The sequence below is a fragment of the Ailuropoda melanoleuca genome, chromosome 8 (assembly GCF_002007445.2).
Source record: "Ailuropoda melanoleuca isolate Jingjing chromosome 8, ASM200744v2, whole genome shotgun sequence".
Classification (NCBI taxonomy): domain Eukaryota; kingdom Metazoa; phylum Chordata; class Mammalia; order Carnivora; family Ursidae; genus Ailuropoda; species Ailuropoda melanoleuca.
Genome location: NC_048225.1, coordinates 36,857,504 through 36,873,837, shown reverse-complemented (window position 1 = coordinate 36,873,837; position 16,334 = coordinate 36,857,504). Strand labels below are relative to the sequence as shown.

General features: G+C 48.3%; 1 protein-coding gene across 1 annotated transcript in view; it reads right to left on the bottom strand.

Moving 5' to 3' along the window:
- Positions 1-2,728: 2,728 nt before the first annotated feature.
- Positions 2,729-16,334, bottom strand: part of VSTM5 (V-set and transmembrane domain containing 5) — a 29,572-nt gene continuing 15,966 nt past the window's right edge. Inside the window, exons 2-4 of the mRNA XM_034666163.1 lie at positions 5,458-5,784; positions 5,217-5,357; positions 2,729-5,100 (exon numbers count right to left, since the gene is read on the bottom strand). Coding sequence (XP_034522054.1) covers positions 5,057-5,100; positions 5,217-5,357; positions 5,458-5,784 — 512 coding nt within the window. The 3' untranslated portion in view covers positions 2,729-5,056. The remainder of the gene's footprint in view (positions 5,101-5,216; positions 5,358-5,457; positions 5,785-16,334) is intronic.

Genomic DNA, 16,334 nt, shown 5'->3' with positions numbered 1-16,334 from the left:
ACTCAAAACTCATAACATTGCATGTTGATTATACGTCAATTAAAACAAACCAATGCTGGGACGCCTGGGTGGCACAGCGGTTAAGCGTCTGCCTTCGGCTCAGGGCGTGATCCCGGCGTTGTGGGATCAAGCCCCACGTCAGGCTCCTCCGCTATGAGTGCTTCTTCCTCTCCCACTCCCCCTGCTTGTGTTCCCTCTCTCGTTGGCTGTCTCTATCTCTGTTGAATAAATAAAATATTTAAAAAAAAAAACAAAACAATGCTTTCTGAGGTTAAAAATGTACACTTCTCTTAGAGTCTTGGCTGTATTTATGTGATTCAAAAAAAAAAAAAGATTAATCCTAAAATGAAAAGTAACATACAATCTGAAAAACTTCCTGATAATTTAGTGAGTATACCAAGCCGCTGAGTCCAGCGGCACAATCTCTTTCACCTAAATCTATTCACGGCTTTTCTTTTGACTCGCTTTACAAGTATTCCCAATCCGAGCCCTCCCGGACCCAAAAAAAGGCAGCAATAGAGAACTGTGATCTGTGTCTGGGATTTGAAAAAGCCTAAAGGAAGTCCTACACTTAGCCAACAAAACTTCACCATCAGATTGCTTTGCTAGAACACCATCAAATTAAAGTGATACCCCTGATTATTTCATTTTGACAAGGAATTGTATTTTTAGAAATTTTTTGAAAGGATTCATTATTTTTCTTAGTAACCTCTACATGAGTAGTAACCCAACATGAGTAGTAACCCAACATGAGGCTCGAACTCACGGCCCCGAAATCAAGAGACACACTCCTCTGACTGAGCCAGCCAGGCGCCCCGACCAGGAATTCTAATTGGCACTTTTGTATTGTTGATTAATTAAAAACAGGAAATTAAATTATTATTTAATACAGTCATTTTGGTTAGTAAAAAAATTCTTGCAAACCATGAGGGACCTGAAGGAAAAGACGGTTAGCATTTTTAGGGCCAACCGCCTGCACAATCACTGGTCTGTTGCATCCAAGGAATTCAACCAACCCGTGTGTCCACGTTATAAGGTCAACTCTACAGCCAAGACTTTAGATTTATTTTACGTGAACAATGCTCTTTCTCCCTCCCCAAACGGTCTCTGACAAGCTTTACCATAAAACCCACCAATATGATAAAACATTGCCTCTGAAGTCCTGAAAGAGGGAAGGATTCCTAGGAATAGAGCCGAATGCATTAGTTAACACGAGGAAGGAATAAGTTGGCCCTGAAAGAACAATGGCTGTAAAAGAAAGATGTATTTCTATAGATATCACTTGGAAGAAAAGTAATTTTTCAGTGAACAGCTGTAACATACCTATGCTAGGGATTGCATTGTGCAGGCAAGAAAAATGAAGTTTAGGAATAGGTAGAGACACGAAATAATGCCCAAGAAACATGAAGGGAAAGCAAGCAAATTGTAGGACAACATGTATAACAGAATCCCATTTGCCTAAAAGGAACATGGATGGACTATTGTGATGTGTGACTATTGTGTATACAGAGACAGAGACAGGTTCATATATGCCTAAGTCTAGAAGGAGTGGGACTAGGGGAGGGAGAACTTGACTTCTGACTTTATATACAGACTCCAGTAGCATTTTAATTTTAATGTTTTTTTTAAAAAGATTTATTCATTTGAGCTAGAGAAAGAGCAAGCAGGGGGACAGAGAGGGACAAGCAGGCTCTGCACTGAGCACAGAGCCTGCTGTGGGGCTCGATCCCACAACCCTGAGGTCATGACCTGAGCTGAAATTGAGAGTCTGACCCTTAACTGAACTGAGCCACCCAGGTGCCCCAGCATCATTTTAATTTTAAAGAAGGACTTCTCAGGGCGCTGGGTGGGTCTGGCTTTGGCTCAGGTCATGATGATCTTAGGGTCCTGAGATTGAGTCCTGCGTGGGGCTCCCTGCTCCTTCCCCACTTGTGCTCGCTTGCTCTCAAATAACATCTTTTAAAAAAAATAATAAAGAAGGATTTCTCATTTTTGCAATTAAACAAGCTAAAACGCCCACCCAATTTTTAAAGGGCGTTGGAGTTCGACCCCTGAGCAGCACGTCGCAGGGGCTGGAAGGCACCACGACCAAGGGAGGTTGTGTGTGTGGCCGGACCCGGTGACAGAAGCCACAAGGCTGGCTCCGCTCCCTAAACCAGAGGTGCCTCCCGCTTCCCTGCCAGCGGCCCAACACACCTGGGCTGGGAGGGGAAACCGATGAGAGAGAGGGTTCCCCTCCCCCAGGCCCTGGGGTTGCACAGCAGGCTCTGGCTTGGAGCGGGTCTCTGCGCTCCAGCCCTGGCCACACGCCCGGCTGCCTGCTTCTCCCGCACTGCCTCGCTCCCGAGTGAGCCCGGCGAGCTGTGTGGGCGCCCCCACCCTGCGGCCTTCCCCCCTCCTTCCATGCCCAGGACACCGGGAAATGAGAAAGTACAGGGTATACCTTTGAAATTTCTTAGATCGTAATCTGAGGGCACGTTCTATTGTTCTGTTGACAGAGCCTAAACGCCCTGCCCCGCATCATACCGGCTGTTGATGGAGATGGCACACTGACCGCATCTTTATTTCAGCCCTCTCCAGAAGCAGAAAGGACTCTATTGAATTATGATTAATATTCTGGAAGCAAAAACCTCGAATGAGTTTTCCGGGAAGGGAAGACGCAGGGCTGAATGACAGGCTGATTAGTTGTTGTTTTTCAGGACTGCTAAAGAATGTTTACTGTTAGAATCGATGGTACTATTCCCTTGTCATTTAAAAAATGTGCCAGTCCGGGGGCTGGGCCTAAGGGGTTTGCTTATGCCCGCGGCTGATGGAAACCTCAGCCGGGGCCTCTGAGTGCTTGGCAGGAGTGGGCTCGCACGAAGGACCGGGCCTTTATTTCCAGGCTTTATTTCATTCTTTAAAATAATTTTTTTCACAGCTTAAAACATAACTTATAGCTTAACACTTCCAGTGGCCACCCTCTAGAACATAGAATTTTTTTTGTAAAATAGGCAAAAAAAACCCTTCAGACTCTGGAATCAAACACCTCCCATAAGAATGTTCAGGATGGAGGGAGCTTTAAAAGTGCAAAATAAAGAAACGGAAAGCCGGGGGGCTAACTTATTCATGAGTCTTGGGGGGCAGTTTATTTTACATTTGGGTTTGCCCACGGAGGACTAGCCCTGGGTATGCTTTTCCATTGCTTTTTCAAGCTTTCATTTTTAAGTAATATCTGCAGCCAACGTGGGGCTCGAACTTAACCCTGAGATCAAGAATCAGTGTGGTCTGCCTCCTGAGCCAGCTAGGCGCCCCTCCCTTTCTTCTTCTATTCTGAAGACGACCACCCCTGACTTCTGACAAGCTGAAAAGTTCAGTTCTGGAAAGCAGGGAATGTAAAAGACACACAGACTCCAGCAGCCACCCAGATCCAAACCGGTTTCCTGCTGATGGGCCTTCTGTGTGAAAGAGGAGAAAGAGGTAATCAGATGACCCTTGACCCTCTTTGTTCTGACACTCCCACCCTGCTTCCTCGTGGCACGGGGTCCTGGCTCCTGGGACTGCTGCCTGGGGAAAGGACACGTGTGTACAGGAGGTGGTCCGAGGGTGAGAACCTTCTCTGTGGCAGGTGCTCCGGCTACAAATCAGTTGTGTGGACCATCTGCTCTCTTGCTTTTTGAAAAGAGTAGTGCCTTTAGAGTCCTTCTGGAAGGTCACAGAGCTCCTGTCAGACTACTCCAGAAGATCTCTTCTTGTAATCTTGGATTATTTAGAGAAAGGCCTCTTACCAACTTCTTCAGGCAAATTCTGATTTGCCACATGGCAAGTAGAAGAGATGTAGAGACTGGGGACTTAAGGAAGAGAAGGGAACGTTATAGCTTTCCTTCATGTCTGTGTGGGTGAATTTGCAGTTGGAGGCTGCGGACTTAGCTCCTGACCTCGGCCTCCCCCATAACTGGGGGTGCCTTTGGTCTGTAGCTAAGAATGTTGGAGAGAGAAAGGAGAATGGAAAATAAATTCATGCCTACTTTAAAGCTTGCCAAATGGAAGGCGGGATGGAGACACTTTCAAGTAAACATGGTGACTAACAAGCTGAGAGAATGAGAGCCAAGACCAGTTGTGATCCAGTCCCTCATTTCACCTGGAGCCCCAAGACCCCAGAGCCTTTTCTCACTTGGCAGCGCTCCGTAGAGCGGTTATTGCTTTCCAGATCCTTGAAGAATCCTCATGCTTTCCTTCAACTGTTTGCTGAGCTCTGGGCATACCGTGGGCTTCCCGGGATACCCTGCCTGTGCGGGAGGTGAGCGCCGAGCGTTCCTAAGCCCACTTGGGAGAGCGCAGGGGCCTGACTGGAGACAAGGTGTTGGTGACTGAGGGGCAGATATCCAGGCCTCAGCTCATGTTCTGGTCACACCACCCCCGGGCGGCTCGCTTTCACACAGGTAGCATCACCCACTTGTCAGGAAGCCATGTGGACACCAGCTGCTGCCCACAGTGGCGATGACCATGTGGGTTCCTCCCACTAGCTAAGCTGGGGCCATAGGAGGGGAAATCCAGTTAATGCTGGAGCAAGACAGGAAGACAAAGGCAATCTTCTCTCTCTTCCTGTGTCCAGTGCTGGTCCCTCAGGCACGAGTGAGTCTCCTTTCCCTAAAGCTTCCGGCCCAGGGCCCGCTCCCGCCCCGAGCACCCCACCAGGGCCCCCAGCAGCCTCGCCGCCTCCACCCCTGCGCGGCAGGAGGAGCGTGGAGCTTCTCACGGCAGCTGCCACGGCAGAGGTGGGAGGGACAAGCTGGGCGGGAAAGAGCGCGAGCGCTCGCCTGGGGCTGGCGGCACAGTCAGTCTGGACACGCTCTGGCCTCGGCCCGGAGCGTGGGGAGCAAGCAGCCAGGCCGCCTCGAACTCCTTGCGAGCGCTAGAAGCTGACTGTCCAATCCAGGGCCCTCGACGCCACGCAGTCGATGTTGTTCACATCCGCAGTGCCTTCGGGACTGGGTGGCCAAGGCCGGGTTTGCTCCTCTCGTTGGAAGAAGGGCATTTTCCTCTTGAGGTAGGAATGTAACGGGGGCGGCCCTGGCTAACACTCGACGTCTTGCAGCTCAATGTCCTCAGTGGCGCTCTCTGCAAAGCAAAAGGCGAGCCCGTCAGCCACGGGGGGTTTCTTGGGGAGACCAGACTAACGCACCACCCCCGGCCGTGGAAGCGTGAGGGGACGATCACGGGGCCCAGAGAATGACCTTTGAGCTTGTGTCTTCTCTTCCTCTGGAACTTGTACGCACACTTATTACAGACCCACATGAGGCTGATCAGCAGCGCGGCCACAGCAGCGAGAAACGCCAGGAGGACAGCGACGAAGTGGAGGTCTTCATAGAGGATCTCTACGGGGCCGGGCAAGGGGGAGAGAAGGTCTCTTAAGTATCACGAAGTCGCTCCCCCACACGCGGGCAGTTCAGAGCGGTGCCCGGGGCCCCGTCTTACCCGACACATGCAGCACGATGGTGCCAAACTGGCTGCTCCCCAGGCGCTCCGTCACCGTGATGACGTAGTAGCCGGAATCCCTCACGCCCACGCTGAAGAGCTGGATGGAGCCGTTGTCAAAGGTGCAGAGTCTGTCCTTGTGGCTTTGGGAGACGTTGGCCTGAGTCCCTGGCTTCCACTCCACGATCTTCTGCGCCCCCCAGTTGGACGTATACTTCCACTCGATGGTGGGGACGCCATGGCAGGAGTACTCCACCGACAGCAGGATGTCTTCCTCCACTGTGGCATTGATGGCGGACTGGGGGATGTACAGTGACACGCCCTGACCTGCGGGATGGAGTGCCAGATGGGGGGCAACTTATATGTGAACTTACAGGGCAGTGAAGTGCCATGATTTGTTAATTTATTTAGCAAATATTTACTGAGCACCTGTTACGTGCCAGGCTGTCTTCTAGGTTCTGGTGCGGGCGCCATAGCGGTGAATGTTACAGACTGAATATTTGTGTCCCCGCCCCCCACCCTGAAATTCCCGTGTTGAAGCCCCAATCTCCAGCGTGACTGTATTTGAAGATGCAGCCTCCAAGGAGGTAATAGAGGTTAAATGAGGTCATGAGGATGGGGCCCTGATCCAACAGGATTAGTGTCTTTATAAGACGAGACACCAGAGAGTTCTGTCTCTCATTATCTCTCCACAGGAATGCAAGAGGGGAATAAGAGAAAATACTCCGAGAGGCTGTAGAGAGAGTGCGGCTGTCTACAAGCCAGGAAGAGCGCTCACCAGAAACTCAACGGTGCTAGAACCTTGATCTAGGACTTTCCAGCCTCTGGAACTGCGAGAAAATAAATTTCTGGTGCTTAAGCCCCTCGGTGTGTGGTATTTTGTTATGGTCTAAGACCGTGAACAAGACACAAGATTCTTGTGTCCTGGATGAACAGTGAACCTCCGTGGAGGCTCCATTCTATAAGGCAGACACATAAAGGTGAAATAAATGCGATCATTTTAGATAATGACAAGCGTTTTAAAGACAATACAACAGGGCACTCGTGACCGGTGGGGGCGGAGATGGCATGAGGCATTAGAGAGAATGGTCAGGGAAGACTTCATGGAGGAAATGACATTCGAACGGAGACCTGAAGGACAGGCAGCGTGTGCAGAGACTCATGGGAGGAGCACCTCGGGCAGAGGGAGCAAACACAAAGGCGGAGGTGAGGGCGAGTGCTGGTATGTCTGAGGGACAGAAAGAAGGCCAGCGTGCTAGAATGCAGTGAGCAAGGCCGAGAGACAAAGTGAGGCTGCAGAGCTGGCAGGACACGGGCCGTGCCATGAGGGGTAGCGGTGGGGTTTTATTCAAGGCTGATGGGAGCATGGGGGGGCTTAGGCGGGAGGTGACATTCCCCATTAAGCTTGAGAATGTCTGCCGTGGAGAACATTCTGGGGGTGAGGGGACAAGAGCCAAAGCAGGAAGAGCAGTCAGGTGGTGGCTACAGGGGACAGAGGAAAGATGGAGGAGTAGCCTCGCAGAGTGTGAATGGTGGTCTGATGTGGGCCATGTATTCGGAAGCAGGGAGGACAAAACATGCTGACGAACTAGGTGGGGGTGAGGCAGGGGCATCAAGCAGAGGATCGTGCGTGAGCGTGCAGATGTGTGCAGCGCCGTTGCTACGGTTCGGTGTAGAGGCCGTTGTACACGTAGTAAGTAGGTACCACACACAGGCTCCGCGCCAACCACTTTACACACACCGTCTCATCAAGGTCTCACGCACAACCTACTGCAATTCCATCAAGCACAGAGCAAGCCTCGTTGTCAACAGGACTAATGAGCTGGTCAAAGTTCATTCTGCAAGGCTGAGAGTCACACAGGGCTGCTTGCTCCAAAGCTCATATATGTAACCTCTCAGCTCGAATCAACAGTCAGTGGTTGGCGGTGGACAGCACAGAATGTGACAAATGCCCCCACACCCTAAGAGGACTGGTCAGAGTTGGCTGGAGACTGGATAATGAACAGGGCAGGACTGAAGCTTGGAGCCCAGCCCTCGGTTTGCACCTCCACTTCCTGTTTGGCCCCCTCAATCTTTGAGGGCCCAGTTGCCCCATGCCCCTGCCATGTGGCTCCAGGTAACCACACCAGCTACTCTTCCAGGCATTTCTCACTGTTGTTTCCTCACCCCCAGCACATTCCATTAGTGCTCCTCTCCTAAAGCTATTGGCTAGGTGACTGGAAATAATCTGATAAACATCATGCTGAAAACTTGGGACATGGTAATGGTTTTCAAGAGTTACAATGGCCAAGTAACAGAAATACATTTTCTCTCAACTCTATTTTAAAACATGTTAAATTCAGAGAAAAGTTGAAAGGAAAGTACAACTAATAGGTACCCTCTCCTTAATTCACTTGTTATGAACGTTTTGCCACCTTTACTCTTTTTCTCAGGAAGAAAACAGAGGTCAAATTCCAGGTCAGCCCTTAGAGGGCAGGAGTTATGTATTTTCTTCATCTCTTTGTCCCCTAACACAATCCCTGACACATAATGATTGGTCAATAGGTGTTTGCTGAGTGAATGAATAAGTGAATGACAAAATATTTATAACAACAAGAAGGGCGAGATTTCCTGGTAGAAATGTTGCTGCTCAAGTGGTCTGAAAAATTAGCACCTCTAAAACGGAACACCCATAGAAGAAGGAGAACTATGATTCAGTCAAGACTTTGTGTGCCAGTTACTATAACATATTGTACTTACCCGTCCTTCCCTAATGTTTTACATAAGTCAGCAACATGCCGGTGTAGCTAGGAAATGGAGAAGATGGGACTTAAATGCAGTTCTGTCTGATTCAAAGCCCTGTGTTTTTCCCGAAAGACACCACCAAAATATTATAAATAATAAATGAATTCAGTAAAGCTGCAGAATACATAACATATAGAAACTGGCTGTGTTTCTATATACTATAATGAAGCAACACAAACAGAAATTGAGAACACATTCCATTTATAACTGCACTAAAAAGAATAAAGTACCTAGCAATAAACTTAATCAGGAAGGTAAAAGACCCCAGTGAAGAAATCGAAGAGGAAATAAAAAAAAATAGAGAGCAATAAAAATGAAAACACAACAATCTAAAATTTGGGACACAGCCAAAGCAGTTCTAAGTGGGAAGTTTATAGCAATATAGGCCAACCTCAAGAAACAAGAAAAGGCTCCAATAAACAATCTAACCATACACGTAAAGGAATGACAAAAAGAAGAACAAAGCCCAAAGCTAGTAGAAGGAAGACAATAAGGACTAGAGCAGAAATAAAGAGACTGAAAAAAACAGTAGAAAAGATAAATGAAACCAAGAGCTGATACTATGAAACAATAAACGAAATGGATAAACCTTCAGCCAGACTAAGGAAAAAAAAAAAGGAAAAAAACAAAACCAAAAACAAGCAAACAAAACAAAACAAAAGAGAGAGGCCTCTATTAATGAAATCAGAAATGAAGTAGCAATAACAACCAACACCGCAGAAATACAAAGAATTACAAGAGAATATTACGAAATTTACATGCCAACAAATTGGACAACCTAGAAGTGGATAAATTCCTGGAAACCTACACTCTTCCACAAATCAGGAAGAAATGGAAAATCTGAACTGGCCAATTACTAGTAATAAAATTTAATTGGTAATAAAAAAAACTCATAAAAAACAAAGTCCAGAGCCAGATGGCATCACAGGTGAATTCTACAACACATTTAAAGAAGATTTAGTACCTATTCTTCTCAAACTATTCCAAAAATAAAAGAGGAAGGAAAACTTTCTAAATTCACTTTATGAGCCCAGCATTACCCTAAACCCTAAATTCACTCTATGAGGCCAGCATTACCAAAACCAAAGACACTACCAAAAAAAGAAAGAAAGAAAGAAAGAAAGAAAGAAAGAAAGAAAGAAAGAAAGAAAGAAAGAAAGGGAAGAAAGAAAAGAAAAGAAAACTAAGGCCAATATCTCTGATGAACACAGATGCAAAAATCCTCAACAAAATATTAGCAAACAAAACTCAACTATACAGCCAAAAAGTCATTCACCACAATCAAGTGGGGTTAATCCAAGGATGCAAGGGTGGTTCAATATGTGCAAACCATTCAAGGTGATACCACATTAACAAGAGGAAGGATAAAAACCATGATTACCTCAATAGATGCAGGAAAAGCATTAGACAGAGTACAACATGCGTTCAGGATGAAAACCTCAACAAAGTGGGGTTAGAGGGAACATACCTCAACATGATAAAGGCCGCACGTACTATCCACAGCTACAGCATCCTCAGTGGTGAAAAACTGAAAGTGTCTCCTCTAAGATCAGGAGCAAGACAAGCATATCCACGCTCACCACCCCGATTCAACACAGTACTGGCAGTCCTAGCTACAGCAAGCAGACAAGGCCAAGAATTAAAAGGATCCATACTGGTAAGGACGTAAAAAGGATCACTCTTTGCAGATGACATGATGGTATATATAGAAAATCCTGAAGACGCCACCAAAAACTGTTTGAACTAAAAATTCAGTGAAGTTGCAGAACACGAAATTAACATACAAACCTGTTGCATGTCTGTACGCTAATAATGACGTAGCAGACAGAGAAATTCGGAAAACAACTCCATTTACAGCAGCACCAATGAAAATAAAATACCTACGAATAGGGGCGCCTGGGTGGCACAGCAGTTAGGCGTCTGCCTTCGGCTCAGGGCGTGATCCCGGCGTTATGGGATCGAGCCCCACATCAGGCTCTTCAGCTATGAGCCTGCTTCTTCCTCTCCCACTCCCCCTGCTTGTGTTCCCTCTTTCGCTGGCTGTCTCTATCTCTGTCGAATAAATAAAAAATAAAATCTTTGAAAAAAAAAATACCTACGAATAAATTTAACCAAGGAGGTGAAAGGCCTCTACTTTCAAAACTATCAGACCTTGATGAAGGAAATTGAGGATGACACAAATGGAAAGATATACCATGGATGGAAAGAGTTAATAGCATTAAAATGTCCATATTACCCAAAGCAATCTGCAGATTCAATGCAATCCCTACCAAAATGCCAATAGCATTTTTCACAGAACTAGAACAAATAATCCTCAGATTTATATGGAACTACAAAAGACCCTGAATAGCCAAAGCACTCTCTAGAAAGCAGAGCAAAGTGGACGGTATCACAATCCCAGATTTCAAGATATACTACAAAACTACAGTAATTAAAACAGTATGATATCAGGACGCCTTGGTGGCTCAGTCAGTTAAGCAACTGCCTTCGGCTTGGGTCATGATCCCAGGGTCCTGAGATTGAGTTCCTTGTCGGGCTCCTTGCTCAATGGGGAGCCTGCTTCTCTCTCTGCTTGTGTGCTCTCTCTCTCTCTGACAAATAAATAAATAAATCTTAAAAAAACCAAAACCAAAACAAAACAAAGTATGACATCAACACAAAAACGGACACAGATCAATGGAACAGAATACAAAGACCAGAAATAAATCCACAGTTATATGTCAATTAACCTATGACAAAGGGTGCAAGAATATACAATGGGGAAAAGACAGTGTCTTCAATGAATGGTGTTGGGAAAACTGGACAGCTAGATGCAAAAGAATGAAACTGGACCACTTTCTTACATCATACACAAAATTTAGCTGAAATGGATTAAAAACCTGTGAGACCTGAAACCATAATACTCCTAAAAGAAAACAGAGGGAGTAACCTCTTTGACATTAGCCTTAATGTGTGCCAAGGTCTGCGAGTTTTCCCAGGATTGGGGAGTTTCAGTGCTAAATGCAAACCAGGTCAGCCGGTCATCCTGAGCCTCAGAGAAATGTCATAGAGGAAAGAGAAAACGCCAAGAGTGGATTTCTGAGGCACCCAGGGGTGGGGTGCAGAAACAGAGCTGAGGGGGGACCAACGCTACTCTCCCCTGACCCCTCTGGCTTCCTAGCTCATCTCCACAGTCCGCAATCCCCCTGCACCCCTCCCCCGCACCCCAGTCACTGAATGCTGCCCCCACCTGCCATTGCTTGCTCTGCCCCAGGACGCTGGCTCATGGGTACTGGCCTGGGGAAGAGTATTATTATTATCCCCATTTTACAGAGAAGCAAACTCAAGTTCACGGAGGTTAGGGAATTTGTGCCACGTCACAGTCAGTGGCTGAGCCAAAATGAAATCCTGCGTACTTTCCACTGTCCCAGTAATGAGCCAGGAAGCTCGCAGAAGCTGGGGAAGGGAGAAGACACTCGTTGAAACGGAAGCTTGCAGAATACAATTTTAAAAGTGTGGGAAAGAGAGGAAGTGCAATTGGGGCTGGGAGAACCGTGAGGCCACCCAGGGCGGCAGGATAGGATCCTCAGCTCCCTGCCCTGCTGAGTAGGAAGCCCAGGGTATAGCCCGAGGAATCTGGGGCGAGCTGGAGACTGTGCGGGAGCTAGCCCGCGGGGCACAGAGGACCCAGGCTGGTATTCAAACAGAAGCTCGGCAGGATCCGAACTGGGCTTCTGGAAGGGCCATCCGGCAGCCGACTGAGCCTTTCTACACATCGCTTGCACTGCCCAGAGCCTACCACCCATGCTGTCCTAGGTACCTTCCAGAGAGGCCACAGCCGGAGCCCAAACAGTGGGGGGCAGCCCCAGGTCCTGCACCGGGGTGGGGGGGCAGCAGGAAGGGCACGTGTGCATAGTAGGTCTGCCCTGGAACTCCTTTCCCATCATCCAGCTCAGAAACCCCAGATCCCAGCACAGTGCCTGGTACTTTGTGGGCGTTCCCAACATACGGGTACGAACGAACAAATAAAGACATGTGTGCTCTGCCCGTCCAACTGTTGCCCCTCGGGAGAGATCGGGAACAGGGGGACCTGTGTGCAGCTGACAGAGGTGCTGGTGAGACCCCCTTCCCAGCCCCACATCTGTTGAGGGTCAAAAAGCTCAGAGGAAAAACAGCAGTTTTAAGCTGCAACTAAAACATCGACGTTGCTGTCTAACTTCTGTCATTCTTGAGACAAGCAAGCCTAGAATTTTGGAAACAAGAGTTCCGAGTAGAAGGTCAGCAGAGCAACTCGGAACATTGGGGCTTCTGGGTTTAGATGCCATGAACAGTGTTGAAGACCGATGTCCGCTCACAGTTTACAGGCTATCCCTGCTGTTAGCACAGGTAGTAATGCCCCTCTCAGTGCCTGATTACTCAGGGACCACAGCTCAGCGCATCCCGATGGAGCTCCCTGGTGATCTTGCTGGATACGGCCTTGGGGAGTCACCCAGATGTCAGCCAAACCCAAACAACACGGACAGAGGCAGGTATAGGTGGAGGCTCGAAGGCTGTTCCCTTTCGTCAGGTTCCAACCAGAAAATATATTTATCACTGCAAAATAGCACTAGTCACCATGACTGCTGGTAACCACCTGTTGGGTACTAGCCACCCTAGGCAATGATCACATCCTGGCGAGAGCCAGGCCCGGAAAGTCAAATGACTGGGCCGCTATCAGCTGGGGAAGATGAAGAAGTCTGATAACGTTATGTCATCAGAAGCATGCAGACGTCACCCTCAAACATTACGGTGGGGATTGTAAATGGGCGTAATCTTCTTGGAGGACAGTACGGTAAAATCTATAAAAATTATTAGCACATATCTCTTGATCCAGAAACTCCACTCTTATGAATTGATCCTACCGGTGATAAGGGCACAAATGCACATTTCGTCTCTGAAGCAGTTTGGGTGATTGTAGCGGCAAAAGACTGGAGACACCCCGTGTGCTCACTGGGAAGGGACCAGTAGAGGAAAACGGGCTCTTACGCTACTCATGACACTTCTGCCACCAATTACCTGGAGCGAGTGCGCACCCCACAGTTCAAGGGCCAGTCTGACAAGACGGCCCCGCTTCAGACACCCCCCACAAGTCCATGCCCCCTGTAATGCTGACCACCTGGCTATAAATCAGGTTTCCACACCCCCTCCTCAGGTTCAATAATTTGCTAGGATGGCTCACAGAATTTCGGAAGCACTTCATTCACTATTACCTGTTTATTATAAAGGACACAACGAGGACGCCTGAGTGGCTCAGTTGGTGAAGCATCTGCCTTCGGCTCAGGTCATGATCCTGGCTGGGGTCCTAGGATCGAGCCCTGCATGGGGCTCCCCGCTCAGCGAGGAGTCTGCTTCTCCCTCTGCCCCGCCCCCCCCATACTTAAGTGTGTGCATGCTCACATGCGTGCTCTCTCTCTCTCTCTCTGAAATAAAATCTTTAAAAAAATATAAAGGACACAACTCAGGGACAGTGACACAGAAGAGACACACAGGCAGGTTTTTGGGACTGGGTTGGCACCTCCGTGCTCTCTCTGGCAGTACCACGCTCCTAGCACCTTGACGTGCTCACCAATCCAGAAGCTCTCCAAACTTCCTCGGTGACGGTCGTGGGGGAGGCTGCCGGACCTGGGGGAACTGATGACTTCACTGTGTTGGTGGCTGACTCAATCCCTAGCCTCTCTCCTATCCCCTGAGGGTGGGGAGGGAGGTTAGGGCTCAGAGTTCCAACCCTCTAATCCCGCGGTTAGTTCCTCTGTCAACCAGCCTTCCTCTTCCAAGAGCCACCTCGTTAGCAAACAAAAAGATTTAGCCTTCCGGAGATTCCAAGGATCTTAGGAAGTTTTTGTATCAGGAATCAGGAGGGGCGCCTATCACTCCTATCACCCAGGAAATTACTAGGGCTATAGGGGCTCTGTGTCAGGAACCAGACAGAGGAGACCAGATACGTATTTCTTACTGTGTCACACCTGGCTAAACAAATTATCAATATTCACATTCTAATACTACAGAGACATTTAAAAATGCGATACATCGATATGCCCTGATACTAGATTATCTCAAAATCATGAAAAAGCACAAGGCAGCATCGCACACAGAGGATACTTCAGGTTAAGGAATGACGTGTATATACACACACACACCGGCTCATCTGTATCCGGCTCAGAAACTCTCCGGGACGGTGCTCTAAAAATGAGGGCTGTGGCGGTCTTTGGGGAAGGACTGCTGTCCAGGTGGAAGAAAGCCTTACATTTCATTTTATACCCTTCTGAACAGTTGGGACTATTTTAGCAAGTCTGTGAATTGCTTAAAAAATAAAAACAGGGTGGAGGTGCCTGGGTGGCTCAGTCGTTAAGCATCTGCCTTCTTCGGCTCAGGGCGTGATCCCAGAGTCCTGGGATCGAGCCCCACATCCGGCTCCTCCACTGGGAGCCTGCTTCTTCCTCTCCCACTCCCCCTGCTTGAGTTCCTTCTCTCGCTGGCTATCTCTCTCTGTCAAATAAATAAATAAAATCTTTAAAAAAAAAACCAAAACAGTGTGATCCTAAAAATACATAAAAGGCATGCCAAGATTGGGTCTAAGCTGCAGGGTTTTTGCATTTGAAAGTTAGTAATACACGTGTGCAGAGTTAACGAAGGGCTTCATAGCACTGTCTCCACCTGGGAGGCCAGCAGGAGACCGGAGTTGAATAAAGAACTATGCTTTTTGCTTCACTTGCTTATTTGATCATTGCTTCAGGGAGGACTCGGAGGCCGGAGGCCGGAGGCCGGGAGGCATCACACAGAAGCCAAGGTCTCGCCAAGCAGAAAACCAGAGCTCAGGCTGGAACCCAAGGCGTGTTCAGTGCCCCACTGCTGCCTCGAATACCATACTGAGTACAGAGGTGGAGATTCACCTCTTTCATGTCTCCCAGAACAGCACAAGGCTCAGGGCTGGTAGAGACCTGAAAGACCCATGTCACTAGAAGCGACAGTCCCCCTTCCCTGAGCTTGCCGGAATGGCAGCTGCTAGCCACATGTCTTTTTTTAAAAAGATTTTATTTATTTGAGGGAGAGGGAAAGAGGGGAGCGTGAACAAGCAGGGGGAGCTGCAGAGGGAGAGAGAAGCAGACTCCCCACTGAGCAAGGAGCCCCATGCAGGGCTCCATCCCAGGACCCCGGGATCATGACCTGAGCTGAAAGCAGACGCTTACCCGACTGCGTCACCCAGGTGCCCCGAGCCACATGCTACTGAGCATTTGAACTCGGCTAGTTCGAACTGAGATGTGCTCTAAGTGTAAAATGCACACTGGATTTTGGAGACAATACGTAGTACGGTAAAAGGAACCCAACAAGATCTCAGTAATTCTTTTACATTGATTCCATGTTAAAATAATATCTTGGGTAATAGCTTGGGTATACTGGGCTAAAGATATATTATTAAATTACACCTGTTTCTTTTTACTTGTTTAATGTGGCCACGAGAAAATTCAAGAGTACATGCGGTTTGCATCGTATTTCTATTGGACAGCGCTGGTTTGGACGAGTACTTCTCCGCTGCCTTGCAAACAACGTCCCGTTCTCTTGAAGTCGCTCTACCCTCTCCTCTTCTCGACAGCATGAGAGGTCCCCCAGCCTTTTTTTTTTTTTTTAAGATTTATTTGAGAGTGAGAGAGATCACAGAAGGAAAGGAAGAGGGGGAAGCACACTCCCTGCCGACCGACTTGGGGCTCCATCCCAGGACCCTGAGGTCATGACCTGAGCCCCGAAGGCAGCCACTTAACACACTGAGCCACCCAGGCGCCCCCACCCATCTTTCTTCTTCGTTCTTCAAACATGTTAACAACTCTGTTGGGGGGTATGGCCTCTTTGTAAGTACCTCCAGCATCCCCCTGGACAACCCATCCAGCACCCTTACCTACCAGAACATTCTCCCGCAGCCTTCAGTGAAGCAGCACTCGGACCACAGCCTTCTCTCATTTCAGTTTACTGTTCAACTGCTCCCACCGGCCTCATCAGTCCTTCCCCTCCACTCCCACTGCTTCTCCCCATTCATAATCCTCACTTCCCTCCCTGGCCAGCCTGGCTTCCAGGGCCCGTCA